This window comes from Sebastes fasciatus, chromosome 10, assembly GCF_043250625.1.
Source record: "Sebastes fasciatus isolate fSebFas1 chromosome 10, fSebFas1.pri, whole genome shotgun sequence".
Classification (NCBI taxonomy): Eukaryota; Metazoa; Chordata; class Actinopteri; order Perciformes; family Sebastidae; genus Sebastes; species Sebastes fasciatus.
In genome coordinates this window covers 32,183,585-32,208,249 of record NC_133804.1, presented here as the reverse complement: position 1 = coordinate 32,208,249, position 24,665 = coordinate 32,183,585, and the positions used below count along the sequence as shown (strand labels likewise).

Sequence of the window (24,665 nt, the reverse complement as noted above, 5' to 3'; positions counted from 1 at the left end):
AGACTTTTTTTTCAGACATTTTTCAGAGATTTTTTTTCGGACATTTTTTCAGAGATTTTTTTCAGACATTTTTCAGACTTTTCTTTCAGACAAAAAGTCTGAAAATAAAGTCTGAAAAAAAAGATCTGAAAAAATGTCGGACAAAAAAAGTCTGAAAAAAAAAACATCCAGAAAAATGTCCGAAAAATATGTCCGAAAAAAAAGTGAATAACATTCTCATTCTTGGAAAATTGTATTTGCACAAATCCAAGTATATGAAAGTGAAACCTATAAGTTTAATGTGTTTCATTCTGAGTGTCTTTCTTACATAAAGCCCTTAAAGTCATGAAAAACAAAAATGCATTAAAACTTCTTAGTATAATAGAAGAATATGAATTACAGGTACAGCCCTATAGCCCTTAATTTAATTTATTATTGTTTTCATGTATAATTTTACATATTTGATCTGTTCCTGTTCTGTATGCAGCTTGTCCTTTTACTCTAATGCAATGATCTATGAGCCATGTTGTTTGTAAATTTGAATTTGTTCAATAAAAAAAAAAAAAAGTACAGCTGAGGCTGATGGGAAAGTCATTAGTTTTATTGGACATTTATTGAACAACTGTGACCTGATGATGGTGCTACATGAAATGTGAGGGGATCATCAAAGTTATTACAATTCATTTTGAAGAGGACATGAATGTCAGCACCAAATTTCATGACAATACATCGAAGACCTGCAAAAACTGACTTGTGAGCATCTCTGCTTTTTAGTTAATGAAAGTATACTTTGTATATTTTAACTTATAGTACTTTTTTTTTTTTATTCCATGCACTCTTCTTTCTTGTCAGGTGCCTACATTACCCACAATGCAACTCCACCCCCAGCAGTTTGGTTATGCTAGTTGTGGCTTATGTAGCCTGGAGCTGCCAGCAGCCTCACCCAAGGCTTTTTCATTTTCAAACCTTTTTCACATATGCAGTAGTACTCCCCAAGACCTGTAAACAGACTTAAAACGATGGAGTTCCCCTTTTAATGTAGGTAAATAACTTTGGTTTCTTCTTTGTTAAGGACGGTCTATATTTTATCATGTGGTGTGTAAGGTGAACAATGTGAACAATGTCAGGTTATTAATATGCTTTTTATACCATATGTTCATCCTCCTAACAAGACTTCCTCCTGACTTGACTTGAATTGAATTGATTTTGCCTTATAGTTAATAATATAAATACAATTCTTTACAGTTATGTCATGATGGATTCTGGGAACCAGCATGCATACTTTTACATACTGTGCTGTGAGCGACAGGCATATTACACAACAGCATGTGTATTCAAGTGTGAGAAGTTGAAAGAGGCCCAGCAGTGTTTTAACAGACCTGATTCACTCACACTTCAAACACACTTCCTAAAATCCCACTTGAGATTGCGCAACAAAGTGCAGAGGAGCATCATCCACCTCTCCCAGCAGCCATATATCACCGCTGGCAGCTCCCATGCTGTGCAGCCAGATTTTTTTATTTGTTTGTTTAGTTCAAGAGGAGGAGGAGGAGGATGGGGAGTGGAGCCTTGAACGCCTCACAGATTCCTTCAGGTCTGGGAACACAGTGGTCAAACCAGTTAAATGGGAATACTGCTTCCCGTGCTGCCGCTGTGTCAGTGACCATAAACTGCTCTGTAAAATGTGTCATCCTGCTTACTTCCATTTGTTTTGGTGAGTTGGTCACAAAAAAACAAGAAAACAACTCAAAGTGGGTCAAAAGTCATGCAAGGTAATTTAACTGAGGTCCAAAGAACATAAATTGTTTTGAGCCTTGATGTGAAGAAAGACGAGCAGTTTGATAGATCAGGATGCGTACGTGAGAGAGAAATTTAGTACATGTGCATTCTTGTGTGCATACATGTCGGTCTGTGTGATGAATTAGTCTCAAGACAGATGACCTATCCCACTTCGAGGGATCGCACCCAAAGCAGAGTGGATAAATATTTGCCTTTGGTTGTCTTTGGAATGATTAAATATATTTTTTCCAGCCACTGAATGATTCCGATATTGCATCACCGTCAGACTGCACCAGCCGTGGTTTCCTTTTTAAGAGATACTGAAGTGCATCTTGTACAGACTTGTTTAAAGGGCCAGTTTGTTTCATTTCGTGGATCTATTTGCAGAAATGGAATTTCATATTCATAACTATGTTTCATTAGTGTATAATCACCTGAAACTAAGAATTGTTGTGTTTTCATTAGCTTAGAATGAGTCCTTCATATCTACATAGGGAGCGGGTCCTCTTCACGGAGTCCGCCGTGTTTCTACAGTAGCCCAGAACGGACAAACCAAACACTGACTCTAGGGAGAGCCTTTACGTTACCTGAAGGCCACCGTAGTCCTTCGACACACTTGTGAAACTGCGGTAACGTGAGCCACAGAGTGCAAAACCGTGGTACCGCCAGCCGCCGTTTGACTTCCGTTGCTCCTAAAGTAGTGTTATTATGATAAGGATGACCTCTGAGCGAGGCGAACGGCGTTACCACGGTGTTGCACTCGGCGGGTCATGATACTTCAGTCTTGGAAAAGGAGGAGTTAGCGGAGGGGTACTCAGTTTGTAGCAATCTGCAACCACACCACTAGATGCCGCCAAATCCTACACGCTGCACCTTTAAACTGAAGTAGGCGAGATTGGAGCAAATATGATTCAAAAATAGTTATTTTTTATAAAACGGTCGCTATATCGTGACAGTAGTACATGAAACAGGTAAACTGAAAAAAAAAATCATGTCCCTCCGGTGTCCTCCGGTGCTCCTAACAGCATCTACAAGATTTCACAGACCGGAGGAAAACAAGCAGTAAGAGCTGATCTAAGGTCTGCTGTCCAGCTGCCGTCTATGAGAGCCGGCTGTCAATCACTCTGAACTCCGACCAAACGGTCGAACTAGGCAGCGCTGATCAAATATGAATCAATATTCTGTTACATTAATGCCTATTTCTCTCCTCAGATGTTTTCAGAATCATCTTGTAGTGCACAGTTTAGCTGTAAAATGAGAAAGTTTGTGACGCCGCCGCCATTGTGAAATCTGGTGAAGAACGGCAAGTACCAGTCACATGACTGGAGCACAGCCAATAGATTTTTTAAAGCCTGAAAACAGCCATGAGGAGGTGTAGAAGTTTAATCTTGCTGAAAGGTTATTATGGAATTTTTGCCTAATGATGCCAAAAACATACTGCCTACTGCAGCTTTAAAGATTTCCATCTTTGGAAAGAATTTGCTCTTTACATGGAATTTGTTGACAATAAAAAAACGATTGAATACGTCAGTCTTATCCTTTGAAATATTAAAGGGCAACTAACCAACCACATTAAAATATCTGTATTCATTTTTTCTGGTACCCTTCTTCAATAACATTGTAACACAATACTCAAGTCAATATTATCCATCTGTTGGTAATGCTGCTCTTTTCCTGGTGTCTATCTGTCTTGTCTGAGGGGTCTGGAGGGTTTGCGGCGGTGGAGCGGAGACTAGACTGGAGCTAGTATGGCCGCGGCCCAACGCTCTGTGATTAGCTCATAGTTTTCCTCTCATTGCTTCACTCGCTTGGCTCGCGTGACATTGACGTGAGCACGTGGTTGACAGGAAGAAAACGTTCAGCTATCTTGGAGATTTGCGTCAGTTCAGGCAACCTGCAGCTTTTCTACCGCTGTATCTGGTGTCCTAATACACACACACACACACACATAAACACACACACACGCACGCACACACATACCTGTGTATCTGACAGTGTGTCAATGAGTGAGTCAATCTGGATGCTGAGCTCACTGTCATTAATCAGCGGGCAGCAGCAGGGAAGTCTGGGTTTTTCCTGTAACCTAGTTTCAACTATACAGAGACAGGCAGGCAGGCAGGCAGACAGACAGACAGACAGGCAGGCAGACAGACAGACAGACAGACAGACAGACAGGCAGGCAGACAGATGAGAGGACTGAGTAACTGTTTTGGAAACACAGAGGGAGGAAAGAGATGGAGAGGATCAAACAAACGGGCGTAATTGTCCATCTGATTGTTCATGACTGCAGGACACAGAAAGTCCAAATTGTTACCTGATCCACATCTAACTAAACCCCACTCCTCTTCCTCCTCCTTCCTCTTGCTCCTCTTTGTCTCTCCCCTCGTTCCTGGAAGGTTCGCAGGCGAGCCATACAGTGACGTGGCCGAGTAGTTTTTAAAGGTCTGCGGTCGTCCAATCGCAGAGTTGTCTTTTGGGTCTGGCTGATGTCAGCCAAGTCGAGTTGATGGTGCAGATCTCAGGCTGTGTGTGACTGTGAAGTAGATTGTTCGATGACGGCTTTGTTGTTTTACAGCCATGCAGAATAAAAAAAAGTCATAGTATAGTATGTCGAAAAAAAAGTAATAATAAAGTCACAGTATAGTATGTCGAAGGAGTAATAAAGTCATAGTATTGTATGTCGAAGGAGTAATAAAGTCATAGTATAGTATGTCGAAGGAGTATTAAAGTCATAGTATAGCATGTCGGAGGAGTAATAAAGTCATAGTATTGTATGTTGAAGGAGTATTAAAGTCATAGTATAGCATGTCGGAGGAGTAATAAAGTCATAGTATTGTATGTCGGAGTAATAAAGTCATAGTATAGTATGTTGAAGGAGTATTAAAGTCATAGTATAGTATGTTGAAGGAGTATTAAAGTCATAGTATAGTATGTCGAAGGAGTAATAAAGTCACAGTATAGTATGTTGAAGGAGTATTAAAGTCATAGTATAGTATGTTGAAGGAGTAATAAAGTCATAGTATAGTATGTTGAAGGAGTATTAAAGTCATAGTATAGTATGTCGAAGGAGTAATAAAGTCACAGTATAGTATGTTGAAGGAGTATTAAAGTCATAGTATAGTATGTCGAAGGAGTAATAAAGTCATAGTATTGTATGTCGGAGTAATAAAGTCACAGTATAGTATGTTGAAGGAGTAATAAAGTCATAGTATAGCATGTCGAAGGAGTAATAAAGTCATAGTATTGTATGTCGGAGTAATAAAGTCATAGTATTGTATGTCGAAGGAGTAATAAAGTCATAGTATAGTATGTCGAAGGAGTAATAAAGACACAGTACAGTATGTCGGAGTAATAAAGTCATAGTATAGTATGTCGAAGGAGTAATAAAGTCATAGTATTGTATGTCGGAGTAATAAAGTCATAGTATAGTATGTTGAAGGAGTATTAAAGTCATAGTATTGTATGTCGAAGGAGTAATAAAGACACAGTACAGTATGTCGGAGTAATAAAGTCATAGTATAGTATGTCGAAGGAGTAATAAAGTCATAGTATTGTATGTCGAAGGAGTAATAAAGTCATAGTATTGTATGTCGGAGTAATAAAGTCATAGTATAGTATGTCGGAGGAGTAATAAAGTCATAGTATAGTATGTTGAAGGAGTATTAAAGTCATAGTATTGTATGTCGAAGGAGTAATAAAGACACAGTACAGTATGTCGGAGTAATAAAGTCATAGTATAGTATGTCGAAGGAGTAATAAAGTCATAGTATTGTATGTCGAAGGAGTAATAAAGTCATAGTATTGTATGTCGGAGTAATAAAGTCATAGTATAGTATGTTGAAGGAGTATTAAAGTCATAGTATAGTATGTCGAAGGAGTAATAAAGACACAGTATAGCATGTCGGAGGAGTAATAAAGTCATAGTATAGTATGTCGGAGGAGTAATAAAGTCATAGTATAGTATGTCGGAGGAGTAATAAAGTCATAGTATAGCATGTCGGAGGAGTAATAAAGTCATAGTATAGTATGTCGAAGGAGTAATAAAGACACAGTATAGCATGTCGGAGGAGTAATAAAGTCACAGTATAGTATGTCGAAGGAGTAATAAAGTCATAGTATAGTATGTCGGAGGAGTAATAAAGTCATAGTATAGCATGTCGGAGGAGTAATAAAGTCATAGTATAGTATGTCGGAGGAGTAATAAAGTCATAGTATAGTATGTCAAAGGAGTAATAAAGTCATAGTATAGTATGTCGAAGGAGTAATAAAGTCATAGTATTGTATGTCGGAGTAATAAAGTCATAGTATAGTATGTCGAAGGAGTAATAAAGTCATAGTATAGTATGTCGAAGGAGTAATAAAGTCATAGTATTGTATGTCGGAGTAATAAAGTCATAGTATAGTATGTCGAAGGAGTAATAAAGTCATAGTATAGTATGTCGAAGGAGTAATAAAGTCACAGTATAGTATGTCAAAGGAGTAATAAAGTCACAGTATAGTATGTCGGAGGAGTAATAAAGTCACAGTATAGTATGTCGGAGGAGTAATAAAGTCATAGTATAGTATGTCGAAGGAGTAATAAAGTCATAGTATAGTACGTCAACAAAAGTCATAAAAAAAGACATAGTATGATATGTATAGATTTCACACTCTCTCTCACACACACTTGACATATAAACCTCCCTGGTTGTCCATGTGTGTACCAGCTGTGGGAACTGGTGACCACACGTCTCTGACACACACACACACACACACACACACACACACACACACACACACACACACACACACACACACACACACACACACACACACACACACACACACACACACACACACACACACAAGAAAAGGGGTTCCTCGGTTGAGATCACAGCTGGATCTGCCACAGGTCAGAAATACTTGGAAGGGGAAAAAGACGGCAACCATTTGAAACCCCTCGATTCTCCAATCAGTAGAAAAGCCTGCTTCTGTTATCCAGGTTCTGTCTGTGCGTAAGCCCTATTCCTCACTTCTTCCTCTATTTTACTGCCATTACTCTGCAACCCACACCCCCTCAACTCTGACAGCGTGCTCAGAAGAAACGGGGGTAAGAAAATACACAATGCTGAGTGGTTAAGAGAGGCCAATGTGGTGTTGATTACCTTGTCAGCATTGAGGGTTGCTGAGTTTACACAGAAAGACTAGAGAGAGAAAGATAGAGAAGAGAGGGGACAGCGGAGGCTGTTAACTGCCTCTCCATACAAGGAGAGGTAGGGGGAGACGAGAGGAGGAGGGGAGGAGAAAGAGAGAGAGGCAGCGAGAGAAAGAGAGGTAATATGAGGAGATACAATGAGAGAGAGAGAGGGGAGGAGGAGAGAAAGGAGATACAGACTGAGGATAGAGGGATAAAGGCTGATAAGGCTGCAGCCGGTTTACAGTGCAGAGGAAGAGAAGAAGTGTTTCTGCAGCAGCTCCTCTCTCTGTCACTGACTGACTGACTGACTGACTGACCCAACACAGGTAGGACACTCACTGAGACTCCATTCATCCTCCCTAACCTCACTCTGAGAGGACGCATGCAAGTGTGAATGCTGTTTTTAGACATAAGCTTGTTTCTTTATCTGGGGAAAGTGGTATTTTTTTGAGTAAATGCATGCAGGAAAGGTTCAGTCAAAGGTACTCCATCACAAATACAAGTGATGCATTCAAAGTGTTAAAGTATAGAATTTAAAAAGTGTAATATATATAATTATTGCAAGCAACACATACATAAACTATCAAAAGTAAAAGTTACTATTTATGCAATTTACTGTGAATTTTGTTAAGACTGATGCATTAACGTGAGCAGCATTTAAATTTTGCAGCAGTTCGAGGAGGCGGTTTTAACTTCTTGTATATATTTGAGTGGTTTAATCTATGACAATGTTTCAGAAATATAATGTTTTTAATGTGTAGAATCTTATTCGTCAGTGTTATGTGTAAAAAAGTACAGTATTTTCCTCTGAGATGTAGCGGAGCAGAAGTATAAAGTGGCATAATTTAGAAAAACTCAGTGGTGGAAGAAGATGTTTTAGTTAAGTAAAAGTAGTAATACTACAATGCATTCAAAATTGTACTCAAGTAAAAGTAAAAAATATACTTAAAGTGCCAAAAGTAAAAGCACTCATTGTGCAGAATGTCCCATTTCAGAATAATATATATTATATTATTGAAGCATTAATGTGTTCATCACTTTAATGTTGCAGCTGATAAAGGTGTGGCTAATTTATATACTACTGCTGTGTAATTCAATCTACAATAATACATCATATTTTGATTAATCAAAATCTGCAAAGTAACTAAATAAATGAAGTGGAGTAAAAAAAGTACAATATTTACCTCAGAGATGTAGCGTAGTAGAAGTATAAAGTAGCATAAAATGAAAACACTCAGATAAAGTACAAGTACAGTACTTGAGTTAATGTACTTAGTTGCTATTCCACCAATGGAAATACTCAAGTAAAGCACAAAATTGTACCTCAAAAAAGTATTTTCCCACAACTAATTTTATTTGTTCTCATGCAAGAATAATGTTGCAAATATATCTGTTTTTTTTTGTTAGCATTGCATCCTTTTTTTTTGCTCATCATAACCCTGAACACAAATCTATTGCGACTAAATTCACACTTCATCTTTATTGATTTTTTGCATGTGTTTGTATCGGCAGTTGCCTCCCCTTCATTGGTGCAATTTCTATACAATATACGTTCATGCATATTCCATGCACATTGGTCTTTCCTGCTGAAATTGTGGCTCTAGTTAAGTAATTCAGGAGACCACAATCTGCATGCCCTCCTCACTTTCCTGCACCGCTGTGTTCACGGTCATGATTTCCTCCGCTTGACCTCCTGTTGTGATGCATACATGTGTGTCTTATCTGTCTGAAGGTGAACATTATACAGGAGTGTATTAAAAGTGTCTTTTCTCAGCAGAAAGCCCTCCTGAATCTTAGGGAAAACAGCAAAAATTACCTCCCCTTGTTAAAAATGAACATACCTCCCGCTGTGTGCACAAATCTGTGCTTGTGCGTGCATACCTGCGTGCCTGTGTGTGTATGAGCCGAGATGAATGCGTGTATTATCTCTGCATGAGTCTGCTGTAATTACACAGGGGAAAGGTGCCCATGGGGCGGCAGCAGCCACGCTTGGCTCCACGCCACATCCCCTCGTTTTATTGTGACTGAAAAAACTGCTGCGTGTGTCTGTCTGTGATGAGAGAAGGTCCGTGGTGGTTTGAGTGTAAACTCCCATGCAGTAAATAGCATGCAGACATCAGCTGGTAGCAGGTCTGTGTGGGAGCGCTGACTGGTGAAGTTCAGTGTGTCAGTGTTGGGAATTCAAGAAATGTCTCTATAGTGTGTTATAGTGACAAGTTCAGAGGGAAGGTCGAAGGGTTTACTGAGCCAAGTGCAGAATCTGATCATCTGATTGAATGGTTGTTATAGCAACAGAGATCACATAACAAGCCACTAACAGAAACACAATCATTTCAAGATCACGTTGAGCGCGTGCATCTCATCGCTCGCTGTGCAGTTTTAAAATGCTGATCTTCCTCATCTGGAATGTGTGTGTGAACTTTGCAGTGACAGGACTGACCTCCTTTTCTGTACCAAAACATAAGAGGACGGAGCAGACGGGGACCGCAGCAGTTAAAAAAGATCACACACTGATGTGAAAAACCTCCATGTGGTGAACTTCCATCAACCCCGAGCACACAGAAATCAATCACAAGCGTCAAAACTGGGGAAAGTTACTTTTTTGGAAGTAGTTGCACGGCTAAGCATCTCAACCTGGAGCTTCATCTGCCTCCCCGCGGAGCGGCGGAGTCGCAGCCAGTGAGATGATCAGATGACTGAGCAGTGAGATCAAAGTGTGTCTCTGTACTTGTGGTATTTTTACGGGCCGGCTGTTAAGTCTGCGCGGTGGTTAATATACGTTTAATGGAGACGGGGAATTGATAAAACAGTCAGTGTGACATGTCAGAGTTGGGAGTTTTGCAGCTATATATTGGCGGAGTAATACTATCTGACCTCTGGAAATAGACTTCAGGGACAATGTGCAGCTGGACATGAGTGTTATGTGCGTCTGGTGGTGGTGGTGGTGTGTGTGTGTGTTTGTGCACTTGCCCAAATTTAACTGTCTGCATTCTGCAGCTGCTTGGAGGTTTAGTTATAGTCTAGTAACCCACTGAAACGCCACACAAAAGGCTGCAGCCCGCGAACAAATACAGAGAAATAAATCTGTCATCAAGTCATAAACGCTCATCTCAAAGTTTAAAAAACAATGAAATAGGAAGAAAGAAATAGCATCACTTTCTTTGATGCATTTAGTATTTATTCACGGAAAACGTCCTCAGAGCTGCAAATTGGACAGACATATCATTATATCACGTCTTTTTATTCATGAGAATTTATTTTTATAGAAACAATAAAAAACTGTCACCCCGGTGCCAAATTACATCTGGTGGTTTCCATGGAAATTTTTAACAGCTCGCTCTTTTGAATGCAGCCCCTTAAAAAACGCAAGTCTGGAATAAATTAAGATGGAGCGTTTGTTGCAGATTCTCACACACAATAGAGTGGTTTGTCCGTTTCGGCCGTTGGAGAGCAGAGACAGGATGAGGATGTGGAGGATGTGGAGGATGCTTGTTCAAAGTCAAGTCAATTTTATTTGTATAGCCCCAAATCACAAATTTGCCTTAAAAAAAAAACTTTAACAGGGAAAAAGAAAAAATGGAATAAACCTCAAGAAGAGGAGGGATCCCCCTTCCAGGACGGACAGACGTGTGATAGATGTCGTGTGTTCAGAGTAACAACGTAATGAAAATACAACATAGACAATCCATAGACAAAAAATAATACATATAATGTGAAGCATATGTGTGAAGGTGGATCCAGGAGGATGTCAAGCAGCTTCTGGGCGTCGCCAAACAGATAGAGCCAGAGCAACACGACCTCCTCTCCACGCTCAAACAGATAGAGCCAGAGCAACACAACCTCCTCTCCACGCCAAAACAGATAGAGTGAGTGCAACAGGACCTCCTCTCCATGCCAAAACAGAGCCAGAGCAACACAACCTTCTCTCCATGCCAAAACAGACAGAGCCAGAGCAACATGACCTCCTCTCTACGCCAATACAGATGAAGCTAGAGCAACACAACCTCCTCTCCACGCCAAAACAGATAGACCCAGAGCAACACGACCTCCTCTCCACGCCAAAACAGATAGAGCCAGAGCAACATGACCTCCTCTCCACGCCAAATAGACAGAGCCAGAGCAACACAACCTCCCCTCCACACTAAAACAGATAGAGTCAGAGCAACACAACATCCTCTCCACACCAAAACAGACAGAGCCAGAGCAACACAGCCTCCTCTCCACGCTAAAACAGATAGAGCTAGAGCAACACAACTTCCTCTCCATGCCAAAACAGATAGTCAGAGCAACACAACCTCTTCTCCACGCCAAATAGAGCTAGAGCAACATGACATCCTCTCCATGCCAAAACAGACAGAGCCAGAGCAACACAACCTCCCCTCCACGCTAAAACAGATAGAGCCAGGGCAACACAACATCCTCTCCACACCAAAAAAGACAGAGCCAGAGCAACACAGCCTCCTCTCCACGCTAAAACAGATAGAGCCAGAGCAACACAACCTCCTCTACATGCCAAAACAGACAGTCAGAGCAACACAACCTCCTCTTCACGCTAAAACAGATAGAGTCAGAGCAACACAACCTCCTCTCTATGCCAAAACAGATAGAGCCAGAGCAACACGACCTTCTCTCCATGCCAAAAGAGACAGAGCCAGAGCAACACAACCTCTTCTTCATGCTAAAACAGATAGAGCCAGAGAAACACAACCTCCTCTCCACAGATGGAACAGATGGAGCTAGAGCAACACAACCTCCTCTCCACGCCAAATAGATAGAGCCAGAGCCAAACAATATCCGCTCCATGCCAAACAGAGCCAAAGCAACACAACCTCCTTTCCACGCCAAATACATAGATCGAGAGCAACACAACCTCCTCTCCACGCCAAATATATAGAGCCAGAGCCACACAATATCCGCTCCATGCCAAACAGAGACAGAGCAACACAACCTCCTCTCCACCATGGAAGTTAGAAAGAGGACCATGTTTTAGAGGTAAAGGGTGCAGAGAGGAGAAAAGTAGCAGGGCTCCGATTTACATTCATCTCCTGCAGCAGTGTTATCAGGCAACGCTCCTCAGGCCTACACGATGACATGTATAAGGCTGTAATGTTTTTTAGCGACCATAATGCTCGTGCCCTCCTCCCCTCGCTGCCTCTCTCTTAATATGGTGAGTCTGAGTCAGCAGTCGGTGGTCAGCGGATGGTCAGTCGGTGAGGTCAGTAGAGCAGCGGAGCAGACAGGATTTTGCATCAAGTGTTTTATTTTAAACCGGCTTCTGTTCACAGCAGCGAGCCGGCCCTAAAATAAAACAACACGGATGCCACGGCAGACATTACCGTGACGGCGTTGAATGTTAACCGTTTCGCCGTGTAGCCACAGATCGGCCCTCCCAGGGTCAAATGAGTTCAATCAGCTTTGTTCTTAGATGAAATGGATGTGTTGTGATATGAATGTCTGGGTTTGGTTTTCCTTTATGTTCATGTTTAAGATCCTTTCATTTGCTTGCGGTTACATGCCAAAGTACTTCTGACAGACTTCTTCAGCAGCTCTCTCTCACAACCATTTTTCATTTCTTCCATTTCTTTCAGATGATGTCATCAGAGCACCTGACCTGCGGCTGGCTGCAGCAGCTACTCGTTGTGCTCCTGAAGCTTTGCCTTACTTTCGCCGGGCCTCTGCGACCGCTTAATGGGACCGAATGCACGGCCAAGGGTCCCGCGTCCTACATCCTGGTCTTTACAGGTCACTGGAGCCCGCAGGCCTTCCCCAAGCAGTATCCACTGTTCCGACCCCCCGCACAGTGGTCCAAACTCATAGGTGAGAAAGACTCTAACCACCTGATAATCCATTGAACTATTATTTCAGACTCGCAACAGCAGCGAGGAGTCAGAGGTAGGGATGTCCATAATTAACCGTTTAACCGTTAACCGACATTAAGCATTTTAACCGATTAACGCTATCGGTTAAAACGGTTAAAAGTTATGTTAATAATTAACTCAAAAGCTGAGCGGCTCAGAGGAGCGGCTCCTCTCTTTAAGGAGAACAGCTGGTCCACCTTAACAGCCCACCTTACGAGACGGAGCCGGAGCTGCAGGATACAGGAAGTCGGCTCCGGTCTTGCTTGAGCGGAGCGGAGGAGTTGTAGTTTCGTAGCATTTATTCACCGATAAATAAACTGTACACACACTGCTACACCTACGTTCACAGCTATAACGCCACCAACAACCTCACACTCACCGCCAACACACACACGGTCTGTTGGAAACTCGCTAAGGTTATGCAGACTACGTGTGCGGCGGCGGCGAGCACGAAGCCTCCGGCAATGCTAGAGCTGCTAACGTAGCACAAATGCACACACTGTTTGTTGGACAATCGCTAAAGGTATGCCGGGCAGACACACAGCTGACAACCTGCTAAACTAAACTAAATGTGCGGTGGAGACTTTTACTGGGAAAGTGGCTGCATGTCGGTGACACTACACGCAGCACCGTAGCTGCTAAGTTAACGCTCCCAGACGGTGAACTGGAGACTCCCGTCAACCAATATCTGTTGCGCTCCTACACTGCAGCTGGTACACCGCTGCATGCGAGGCACAAATCTTGTCAGTTAACGGTTAATAATCGGTTAACGAGGGTCGGTTATTGGTTAAGAAATGTTTTCAAAATGAGCATCCGTAGTCAGAGGTTATGTTTGACCTTAAATATACCCACGCATAGTTTCTGTGTGACGAACCAGGGACAGAAATGGTGACCACAGTGAGATGAAGGGGACACGTAGCTTCAACTAAAGGCAGACGTTTGGCTCTCCATCATGTGTCAGAGGTTTAGAGCCTCATTGTCAGCGTACACGTCTGCACACAGACGCAGGGGTGAGTGATGTTAATGAGCAAAGCAGCAAGAGGCAGAGAGCAATAAGAAAGACTAAATGCTACCAGATGGGGTGTTTTTTATTTTTTTTTCTCTAACTTCTGTCCAGCCATATCTTTATATTTCTCTATTTCTTCTTCAACCCCCTTTACACTCCTTCCCACATTTCTGCTGGTTTCCCACAGTGTTGGCGGTAAAACACTGGAGTGGTGGTTTTCGGGGGTTGGTGAAGGTGGGTGATGATAGTCGGGGTGTGGTGGGGTCAGACCGCTTACCTCGGAGCCAGGAGGAGGAGAAGAAGAAGCGATTCAGGCCTCTCTGTTCTGCTTTTTTTTTCAAGAGCATGGGATGGATGGCAGATGTTTGTACATGTGTGTGTGTGTGTGTGTATGTGTGTGTGTGTGTGTGTGCTGGACTGCTCTTGTGCATCACTGTCTGTGGCGGCCGTGGCTTTGTCTGGTTTCCAGCTCTCCCACTGGTGCCCTGCTGCCCTGCCAGAGGATGATGGGCTACTTACTCCATATAGAGACAGGCACCGGAGATTCTGACATACCCATAATGGCTTTTAATGTCCCCAGCAACACCCCCCCCCACCAGGAATGGGAACACAATGAGAAGAAAAACACAAGGGGCCTCAGTGAGCTGACAGTCTGCTGGTAGGGGACAAAACGAACGTTGGAAATTGAGTTTGTCACAAAGAAAAGCATAAAACTATCGAGAGGTTTTGGGGAGGCCTGCGGTGGTTTTGTGTTGCTTTACCGTGGAGACTTGGGGTCGAGGGACCAAGGACACCACCAGAGGGGAATGGAGTTTGTCATGGCCAAAGAAAAAAAACACAATTTAAGAAGGGCGGGAAGTGGGCTTTAACTTCTTGGTGGGGCTTAAACGTGACGTGTTATCGGGTTTCAAGGTCCTGACGCTTGTGGGAAATTTGTTAGGATGGAAATGCAATTAAGTGCGTAAGTAATGGCAGTTCAGGGGAGAAACAAGATAGTGTGTGAAGTGTGCTGGGCAGGTTGTGTGTGTGTGTGTGTGTGTGTGTGTGTGTGGCTCAGTTTGTGTTAATACATGTGTCAAGAGTGTTTAAGTTTAAAATGCACCGTTGTGTGTGTGTGTGTGTGTGTGTGTGTGTGTACGCAGCTCTGCAAAGTGAGGTAAGGCAGAACCATCGGAGCATTTGTCAGCGTGTTTCTGGCTAACCTTACTCTGCCCTTAAAACCACTGGCCCGGGCCGGTGGCTCTCTGTGGGTTTCAATACGCAGCTCCAGAACCTGCGGTGCAAACAGTTTAACCTAAATCAGCCTCTTGATTCTCAACAGATTTCTTTGATAACCAGAACTAAATAGGAGAAAGTGAAGCAAACAGTTCTGTCGGCCCGACGGGGATGAAAAAAGGGATTTCAAAATAGTTATAAACTCCGAGATCCTGACCGGTCGCCTGGCAGCTCCAGCTTGCGTTGTGGTTTTTTATCAGTGATAGATGGAGAAAAGATTAAACTATAACCGTGCATGTGTGGGCAATTCCTGCAGAATTGTCTGTTTAATTACAGGATGTAGGAGGCAGCCGTAGAAATACACTCAGACTCCGTGGTGGAAATGATCTCACCGTCTGGCTGAGGCTCTGTGGTACTTCACTGACATTGATATGCATTCCAGTGAATAAGCATCTTACTCCTGTCTTCTCCTCTTTCTTGTGTTTCTCCCCTTTAGCGGTCAGCCATAATCGCCATTTTCGGTTGTGGAGGGAGGGTGCTACGGCCAGTGCAGGGGTGCAGAGCTTCGCCGAAGTCGGAGTGACGGTGGAGCTGATGAAGGAGGCCAAGGAGGCCAGGAAGAGACGCGCGGTCGGCGCCATGTACCGAACGGCCGGCATCCCTAACGGCATCGGGCACAGCTCCACGGAGTTGCTCGTGCATCCCCGGGGCTCCCTGGTAGGCACAAATAACACTTAAAGCAAATAACTCATTCACAAAAGCAAACACATGCTCAGACGCAGTAAGTCACACAAACCGTCTGTTTGACTAAATCCGTCATCTGGTGACCCGGGCCTCCCCATAACGTCGTCCATCCGCTCTGACCAAACACTACACCACTTCTTTCCACTATCCAATCAGACTATGTTTAGCCCAAGTGCTGAAGCCCCGCAGCCACAAACGCCCACATCCATCCTGCGCGGTCTGCTCTCTGTCTGCTGCCTGTCCCACTGAACTCTGTGAGCTCAGGACGAGGGGCCCCGGATGAAGAGTGGTGCAAGGATGACAGATTTTTGTAGGCCAATCAGGAAGTTAGCATCGCTCTGGCTCCTTGACAAAAAGCCAATGGGATTTTTCCATTGGGTTTGGAATTGTTGCAGAAAATAAACTCTGTGGCAAACAAACATTTATGATACTTACACGTTTTGTTCAACAAAATAATCTTCACAAATGAACACCACTTTTATGATTTTTGAAATGCAATCAAAGTAAAAAGCTAACGTTAGGCTATAAATGAACTACAACCACGGTCGCACGAACGCGAGTATACACAAGGAGGCTGTAAAGGCGGCGAGTTGGCGTGCTAACGTTTAGTAGTCTCATTTAGCCACTTGTTAGCAACCGCCTTTTTTTAAAGGTCCCATATCGTGCTCATTTTCAGGTTCATACTTATATTTTGGGTTTCTACTGGAACATGTTTACATGCTGTAATGTTCAAACAACACATTATTTATCTCATTCTGTCTGCCTGAAAATACCTGTATTCACCCTCTGTCAGAAACACTCCGTTTTAGCGCATTTCAACGGAATTGCGTTGCTAGGAAATAGCTTGGGTCCATGTTTACTTCCTGACAGCTGATGTTATTCACATACACTGCAACAGGAAATAAACTGGGACACGAATGTTTACATTTAAAACTGTGAAATGGTCTAAATATTGTATATTTGTGACATCACAAATGGACAGAAATCCTAACGGCTTGTTTCAAACGCACAAGATTATATCTCTAAAAATTACATTATGCCGCGTTACGTGGGGTTATGTGCTGAAGCCTCATACGACCTCATATTTAAGGTTGACTGGTGAATGGAGAGTAGTGGGCTGCAGGCTCATCGCTGGACTACAGGGCTCCACTGCTAGCTGAATAGTGAGTGAGGTTGGGGGCGAAGGTCATGGTTGGACTCGCTAAATTTTGGTCCTAGGGCTTAAAACAAACACAAAGGATTTGAGGTAGGAATAGAAAAATGTATCATACTATTCACAGAGTTAAATCTAGAAATAACGTGATCCTTTCCTGATGAACGAGGGCGAAAGAGGTGAAGAGGAAGGGCGGACATTCACTGGGGTTTTTAGAAATTGGCGTGTGCCTGTCTAAAAGTCTGGTGACCTACATTTGTTTATTGGTTATTCCACTGCCTGAACCCGGAGGCCCTTAAAAATAATAAACAACCCCGTCGGAGGGCATCTTCGGTAAGCACTTGTCATGGACAGCAGCTTAACAGCTTGTCATCTTGGTACATGATGTCTGTGGCTGCTCTTAAATGGTATCCGTCTGTTTTTAGATCAGTGGACAGAGCGGCGAAAAAACAAGCAGGGAACCAGACTATTATGTGTTTGTTTTGAACGTGACAACGACAGACTGAATTAATGTGAGTCTGTCGACAGCTTCATCTGTTATTCTGCTTCTCTGTCTGTCTGTTTCTCTCTCTCTCGCTAACTCGTATATAAATCCCATCCTTTCTCTCTTCCCCACAAAACCAAAACATTCAGACGCAATGCCCCAAAAATCCCAAACACATATGATTCCTATTTCCATATTCATGAGCCTCCTGCTATTGCTGCTACATGTGTAATTCGAAACAGACAGATCACGGACAAATAATCACCATTCAGGATTCAACTGGCATTATTCTTAGAAAGGTTCTCTATAGGATATCCAGAGCATTAACGCTATGTAAAGATATGGAGGAGTAATGTCTACCTGAGCAGAGAATGAAGTGTCTCTCCCTCTGTGTGTGTGTTGTAATGTGAGCTTCTCTGTGCTTTGTTGACATCGCCGGGCCGACTGCGCATGCCTTTAGTACATGTTGAGGTCTCCAAGCTACGTTTTGTCATGAAAACACACGCAAGAAATACACGGTAAATGACGTGTTTACATTTTCATTTTTTTTTCTCGTAAAGTTATGACTTTATTCTTGTAATATTACGACTTTTTTTCTTGTTAAGTTATGACTTTATTCTCGTAATATTACAACCTTTTTTCTTGTTAAGTTATGGCTTTATTCTCGTAATATAACAACCTTTTTTCTCGTTAAGTTATGACTTTATTCTCGTAATATAACAACCTTTTTTCTTGTTAAGTTATGGCTTTATCCTCGTAATATTATGACTTTTTTTCTTGTTAAGTTATGACTTTATTCTCATAATATAACAACCTTTTTTCTCGTTAAGTTATGACTTTATTCTCGTAATATTAAGAATTTTTTTCTTTTTAAGTTATGACTTTATCCTCGTAATATTACGACTTTTTTTCTCGTAAAATTATGACTTTATTCTGGAAATCTCAGATGTTTTTTCTCTCAATGTGGCCCTAATACTCCGTAGTACATTTACACTTTGGCCCTCACTGCATTAGACTTATATACTATATACTTAGACTATAAACTGTGTTACCTTCATCACAATGCTCAAATGTTTTGCGGCTCCAGACAGATTTTTTTTTTGTTGCCTAAAATGGCTCTTTTGATAGTAAAGGTTGCTGACCCCTGCTTTAGGTGCAACGACAACTTTGTTGCCATGTTGAGAGCTGTGTGGAGGCACTAGATGTGCTCTGAATATCGGATTTAACACCTTTAGAGGGTATCAGTGGCACCACAAACTGTGGAACAACAAAAACAACTGAGCATTAAGTGCTTGCACTACTGGACTGAGTTGCATGTTTTTTAGGTCGACTCCTTCTCTCCGGGGCTCTGCAGAAGATTTGCTGTGATGGAGAAAAAGTGCGAGGGATCATGGGAGCTTTGAGTTACCGTCTGTGTTCCAGAGATACTTCCTGGCCTGTATATTTGCAAACCACCATGGCCTGATCAAGCCGGTGACGGGGGATAGCCCTTTAGTAGACAACATCCTTGCTGAGTGGCCCAATGGATATAGCAGGACGGGACTTCTTGGAAAAAACGCTGTTTGAGAGAAGCCTGAAAAGGACAAGAGGAGGGAGGGATGTTAGCAGAGGAGGGAGGAAAGGAAGGAAGGAAGGAAGGAGGGGATCAGGGGAGGATTCTGAAAAGCAACAGAGCTGCTTCTGATTTGGTTTCTCTGTTTCTTGCCGTGCGTCACGAGCAAACAGACCCCATGTGTCAGGCTGACACTACCTGCCCGCCTCCTGTCCCGAGTGGTTCTGGTCTTCCTGGTGAACTGGTTTGATCTCTGTTCCAGCACACTTCTAGCCAGCGCTCTGGTTGACTCCGTCCAAAGCGCTCTCCAAGCCCACCCATCCCAACCCCGAGCCTCAGCAGCTCAGCCCAGGTCCTCAAATTTCAGGCCTGCAAGTGAGGAGGCGTTTTTCAAATGCGCTGTTTTCTGGACGTCTGCCACCTCTGCGTGTGCTGACCCCCAGGCCACTTCCTGTATGAGGTCACCAGCTCTCAGGAAACATCCATCACACAGGAGACACAGTCTAACCCTGCACAGGAAACTGAGCGGGTGCACGCAGGCAGTCCCTACAAAGTTTATAAACCCTGACGTTCAGCAGTGTTTGTGTGTATTTTACTAATTTATTCCCTTTCCTTTAATCTAATTTATTCTACACACAACATAATATCAACAGACAGGGGGCAGCGTAACACATCATATTGTGGTGAGGTAATCAAGTTGTTGTTGTTTCTACTACTTTTCTACTCATCCAGAGTGCTGCAGTTAGACTTTTGATTGGAGCCAGAAAAATGAATCAAAACTGTTACTTCTGTCTCCTTGGGAATTAAGTATTTCACTGCATTTTCTTTGTAGTTTCATTTGTGGCGTAGGCGATGTGTGTCTCATTTAGGTCTATACCAGGGGTCAGCAACCTGCAGCTCCGGAGCCACATACGGCTCTTTAGCTCCTCTCCAGAGGCTCCCTGTGGATTTATAAAAATGGAAATGAATATGTTTTTTGTTTACATTTTCATTTTTATTTATCATTGTTGTAGGTGTATGGTACGACGGTACGACGGTACGATGGAGTATTAGGGCCACATTGAGGAAAAAAATAAATCTGAGATTTCGAGAATAAAGTCATAATATTATAAAGTAGTAATTTTAAGTGTTATTTTCTTTTTTTTCTTGTAAAGTTATGACTTTATTAAAGCAATATTATGACTTTTTTTCTTGCTAAGTTAGGACTTTATTCTGGTAATATTTTTACCTTTTTTCTCGTAATATTATGACTTTATTCTGGAAATCTCAGATGTTTTTTCTCCCAATGTGGCCCTAATACTCCGTAGTACTTTTGCTCTTTGGCCCTCACTGCATTAGATTTATGTACTATATACTTAGACTATTAACTGTGTTACCTTCATCACAATGCTCAAATGTTTTGCGGCTCCAGACAGATTTTGTTTTTTTCTTCTTTGCCTAAAATGGTTCTTTTGATAGTAAAGGTTGCTGACCCCTGCTCTATCCCATTATAGGTGATCGCCTGTGCCACACCAACACTACACCTGAAATAACAAAATGAACTTAGTCACATGTAGGAGCAGGTGTGGTGTTGAGTGAAGCTGCAATGGTGAGGTGCGCTGTACTATCGAGCGACCTCTGACTCTACATCTAACACGTAGAAAATACAACACTTCCAGTTACATGTAGAGGAGGCAGGTGTGGCGTATCAGTGCAGGGTTTGAGTGAAGTTGAACACTATGTCAATGTTGTTTTAGTCATGCTTACATTTTATGAGCCATCGACTTGATTGATTAATAAATAATTGATCTCGTCATGTCATTATGGTCTATAAAGGAGTACATAATTGTGTAATTCTGCTTTGTTATTGTTCTAACTGCATTCTCTCTCTCTGACCGACAGTTGTCCCTGATGGTGAAGATGATCCCCAGCCCGGACTGGTTCGTCGGCGTGGACAGCGTAAACCTCTGCGAGGGCGGCCGGTGGAAACATGAAGTGACCGTCGACCTCCAGCCTTATGATGCGGGGACAGACAGCGGATTCACCTTCTCTTCTCCCAACTTCCCCTCCAGCCCCCCAGAAAACATCACAAAGGTGAGCACTTGTTCACAAGTACAAAAACGATCATCGGTTCGTACATTGACTCGATTCGAGGTCGTCTTATTCTTAAAATAGGTTAGCAGCAGCATGGGGGAATGGGACGTCAATCTGAGCTGTCTCCACTTAAATGATTGCTTGGCGGCCCTCATGCCTGACCTGAAATGATTTAAGTATAAAGGGCCTCTCTTACATAATAAATCTATACTTTCCCAGCATATGTTTTAAAGTGGGCTTAGTGTTATATTTGAACTTTTAGTTGAGAACCTGCTGGCTCTCCTGATGAATTATGCCCAAATGTTCTTCTCCAGATCACATCTGAGATGCCAAACCATCCAGCCAACTCCTTCTACTATCCACGTTTAAAGGATCTTCCGCCGATAGCCAGCATACGGATCACTCAACAGAGCAGATCGTCTGACCGTCAAACCCCGATGTCCAATCATATTCTGCCAAACTCCATCAGTCCCCGGCGCTTCTCAGGTAAGACCACGGGACTCCCGACATCAGTGACGAGCGGTGAGCGGTGAGGTTAGTTAGAAAGCAACCATGCTCATCCTCATCCTCTTCACTTCCAACCTCAAAGTGGAGACCTTCTGACTCTTCCTCACATTATATTCACAGCTTTAAAGGGGCTTTATGTAAGAATCAGCCAACGACAGTCGGCGTCTTGTTGCTCACGCTCGTGCTCGCACTATGTAGACGCGAGCGAGCATCGGTCTAAACAGTGAGGCGACACACAAGAGACTGAACGTGATTGACAGCTAAAACAACAATATCACTATATATTTCACATGCTTGGCAGTAATGTGAGCTTACCTGTCCAATAGGATTTTTTTCCAGCTCGGGGTCCGTTTTGATCCCCAAAACCAGACGAAAGTCCCTCCAGGAATCAAACGCCCGGCTGACGTTGATCTCAGTTTTCCCCCGACGTCGCTCACATTCCTGTTTATAACTTTGGTTTTTTTTGTGCTTCCGTGGAGTTTGTGTCGGAGTCTGAGTTGTGGTGGAGGCGGGACATTTGTTGGCGTTAGCGGACTCCATTTCCAACCGAACGTTAGCTATGGTTGCACACTGTTAGCCCTTAAACAGAACTGATGAGAGTTAAGACACTTGCGAGCGTGCATGACATCACATGCGTTGGATTTTCTCAGAAAAAACATTAAAGCCTGAAGTAGGCGAGATTGGAGCAAATATGATTAAAAAAAGTATTTTTATAAAACGGTCGCTTTATCGTGACAGTAGTACATGAAACAGGTAACCTGAAAAAAATCATGTTCCTCTGTGTCCTCCGGTGCTCCTAACGGCATCTGCAAGATTTCACAGACTGGAGGAAAACAAGCAGTAAGAACTGATCTGAGGTCTGCTGTCCATCTGCCGTCTATGAGAGCCGGCTGTCAATCACTCGCGAACTCCGACCAAACGGTCAAACTAGGCAGCGCTGATCAAATATGAATCAATATTCTGTTACTTTAATGCCTATTACTCTCCTCAGATGTTTTCAGAATCGTCTTGTAGTGCACGGTTTAGCTGTAAAATGAGAAAGTTTGTGACTCCGTCGTCATTGTAAAATCTGATGAAGGGACGCCAAGTTCCGGTCACATGACCAGAGCACAGCCAATAGGAACGCTCTCTCTCTCTGAAATGACCTGTGACCTGTAAACAGAGCCATGAGGAGGAGCAGAAGTCTAGTTATCTCTCAGAACACTTGAATTACAATATGCTGAAAGGTTATTATGGAAGTTTTGCCCAATGATGCCAAAAATATATACTGACTACTGAAGCTTTAAACAGTTCTACTCACACACACAATCACTTGCTTATAGAAACAACTCTTGTTTCTGCAGAAATTTGTACTTATGAAGTCTTTATTCTATATTTATCTCACATCTCTTTCTATCTCGATTCAGCGACACCGTTGGACTGTGAAACGTCTCTCTGGTCGTCCTGGGGTTTGTGTCTCGGCCCCTGCTCCAGAGGTGGTGTCCGCCACCGCACGCGTTACATCCTCTTGCGGCCGGCCAACGCCGGCGTCCCCTGCCCCGAGCTGGAGGAACAGGCTGATTGCGTACCACACAGCTGTATGAAACTCCAGTAACCCACAGATACTGCCAGTATAACAAAACACTGGGACTCTCATGTTATTACTGCTGGACGGAGAAATGGTGCTGCATCTTCTCGAGCATCTCCTTGAAGGATTCTTGTGTTTGTCAAGTTAAATTGTGGAAATGAAAGACTTGCTGCCTTAACCTGTGCAGCCCCTTAGTATTACAGTGCACACTCCTCTGGGTGTATTTTAATGTCAATAAGGGGAAGACTGACATCTGAGTGTTGCAGAGTTCTGGACAGTTAATTAATGTTTGAGATGAAAGTGATTTTTATAAATTGTCGTGGATGCAGAAGGAAGATGCATGACAAAATGTGTCCCCTCAAAACCTGTTTGACACATGTATGCACACAAAGGTCCTTGCACATACTGCATACTTTTACAGACACGGAGGCATTAGTTTACGTAACCTATACATGCTTGGCACATGCAGCTCTTTCAAAAATAACCTCACACCCCGATTTATAAATATCACCTTTCACAAGAAGAAACACCTAATAGCTAACTTGAGCTAGTCTAAAGAAGCTGGCCTATTTTATAATAAGATTTGTTTTTTTGTAGAAAGGTTTTTATAGAAAGAAAGATAAATATTTGTATTATTATATCTCTTTTTGATATTTTAATGTTGAGATTTTGTATATACTGTATGATGTATCTTGTGTAACTCATGAATAAATAGGGAGGTGTGTTTTTCAAATAGAAAACGTCTGTGTTACTTTGTTCACCCTGTACGGCTTCTCAGCTGGAAAGTGTTATTATTATGTAAATGTCTTTATTTAAAACTCTTGTGAGACCAAAGAGCATTCTCGGTTTTGGACGGCTCCAGTAATACGTGATGAAGTCAATTTATTTGTGTATGCCAGAGCATAATTTGACCAGTATTCTTTAATTGTGTCCAAAGAACTCACAGCCTAAATGTAAAAATACACAGACGTAAATATGACAGTGTGAAAAGTTTATGATGCCTTATATTCACCAAAATAGAAGTTACAGTTCTACATATTTATAGATGAAAATGATATGTATTCCACAATATCTCTCAGTGCTTCATGGTACTTTAAACTTTTTAAAATGTAATACCACTTTGTGGTATTTGGATGGTGAATAGATGAATGTAAATATGAATGTAATATATATTTTTACTGATAGGAATTATTAATTATGAAGTATTCACTCTGGCAGCACATCCCTAGAAATACTGACTGATTGACTGCACTGCAATGATGAGTGTGTGGCAGTGTAGCATCTCCTAGTGGTCACAATCAGCAACAACAATACTACTATGCATCACAACTGAGATCACTTTTAATCATAATAGAAACACAAAGAGTGATCAAGAGTCTTACGTAAAATTTTATATACTTTTATGTTCTTTTTTATTTGGTTGGATTTTCTGTTTTATTAGTCCTGTTTTATATAATTGTGTAAATGTGTGTTTTTATATGCACTGTATAGGTATGTTTAACATATACAGTGCAGTTAATCTACCATTATTTAATTTTTTAATCACAAAATGTGTGGCATTAAAAATATATC

The 24,665-nt window shown here is 42.2% G+C and overlaps 1 protein-coding gene across 3 annotated transcripts; it reads left to right on the top strand.

The window, feature by feature from the left end:
* The first annotated feature begins 871 nt into the window (after nt 1-871).
* Nucleotides 872-23,833, top strand: spon2a (spondin 2a, extracellular matrix protein). 3 transcript variants are annotated; one of them, XM_074647543.1, is made up of 6 exons: nt 872-1,017; nt 12,523-12,751; nt 15,510-15,730; nt 20,828-21,019; nt 21,334-21,505; nt 22,933-23,833. In XM_074647543.1, exons 2-6 carry the CDS (start codon nt 12,523-12,525, stop codon nt 23,118-23,120), a joined length of 1,002 nt encoding a protein of 333 aa, XP_074503644.1. In that variant the 5' UTR covers nt 872-1,017; the 3' UTR covers nt 23,121-23,833. The 3 variants fall into 3 exon arrangements, with proteins under 3 accessions (XP_074503644.1, XP_074503645.1, XP_074503643.1); XM_074647544.1 differs by having other exon boundaries at nt 875-1,021; XM_074647542.1 differs by lacking the exon at nt 872-1,017 and adding an exon at nt 7,085-7,260.
* Nucleotides 23,834-24,665: the final 832 nt, after the last annotated feature.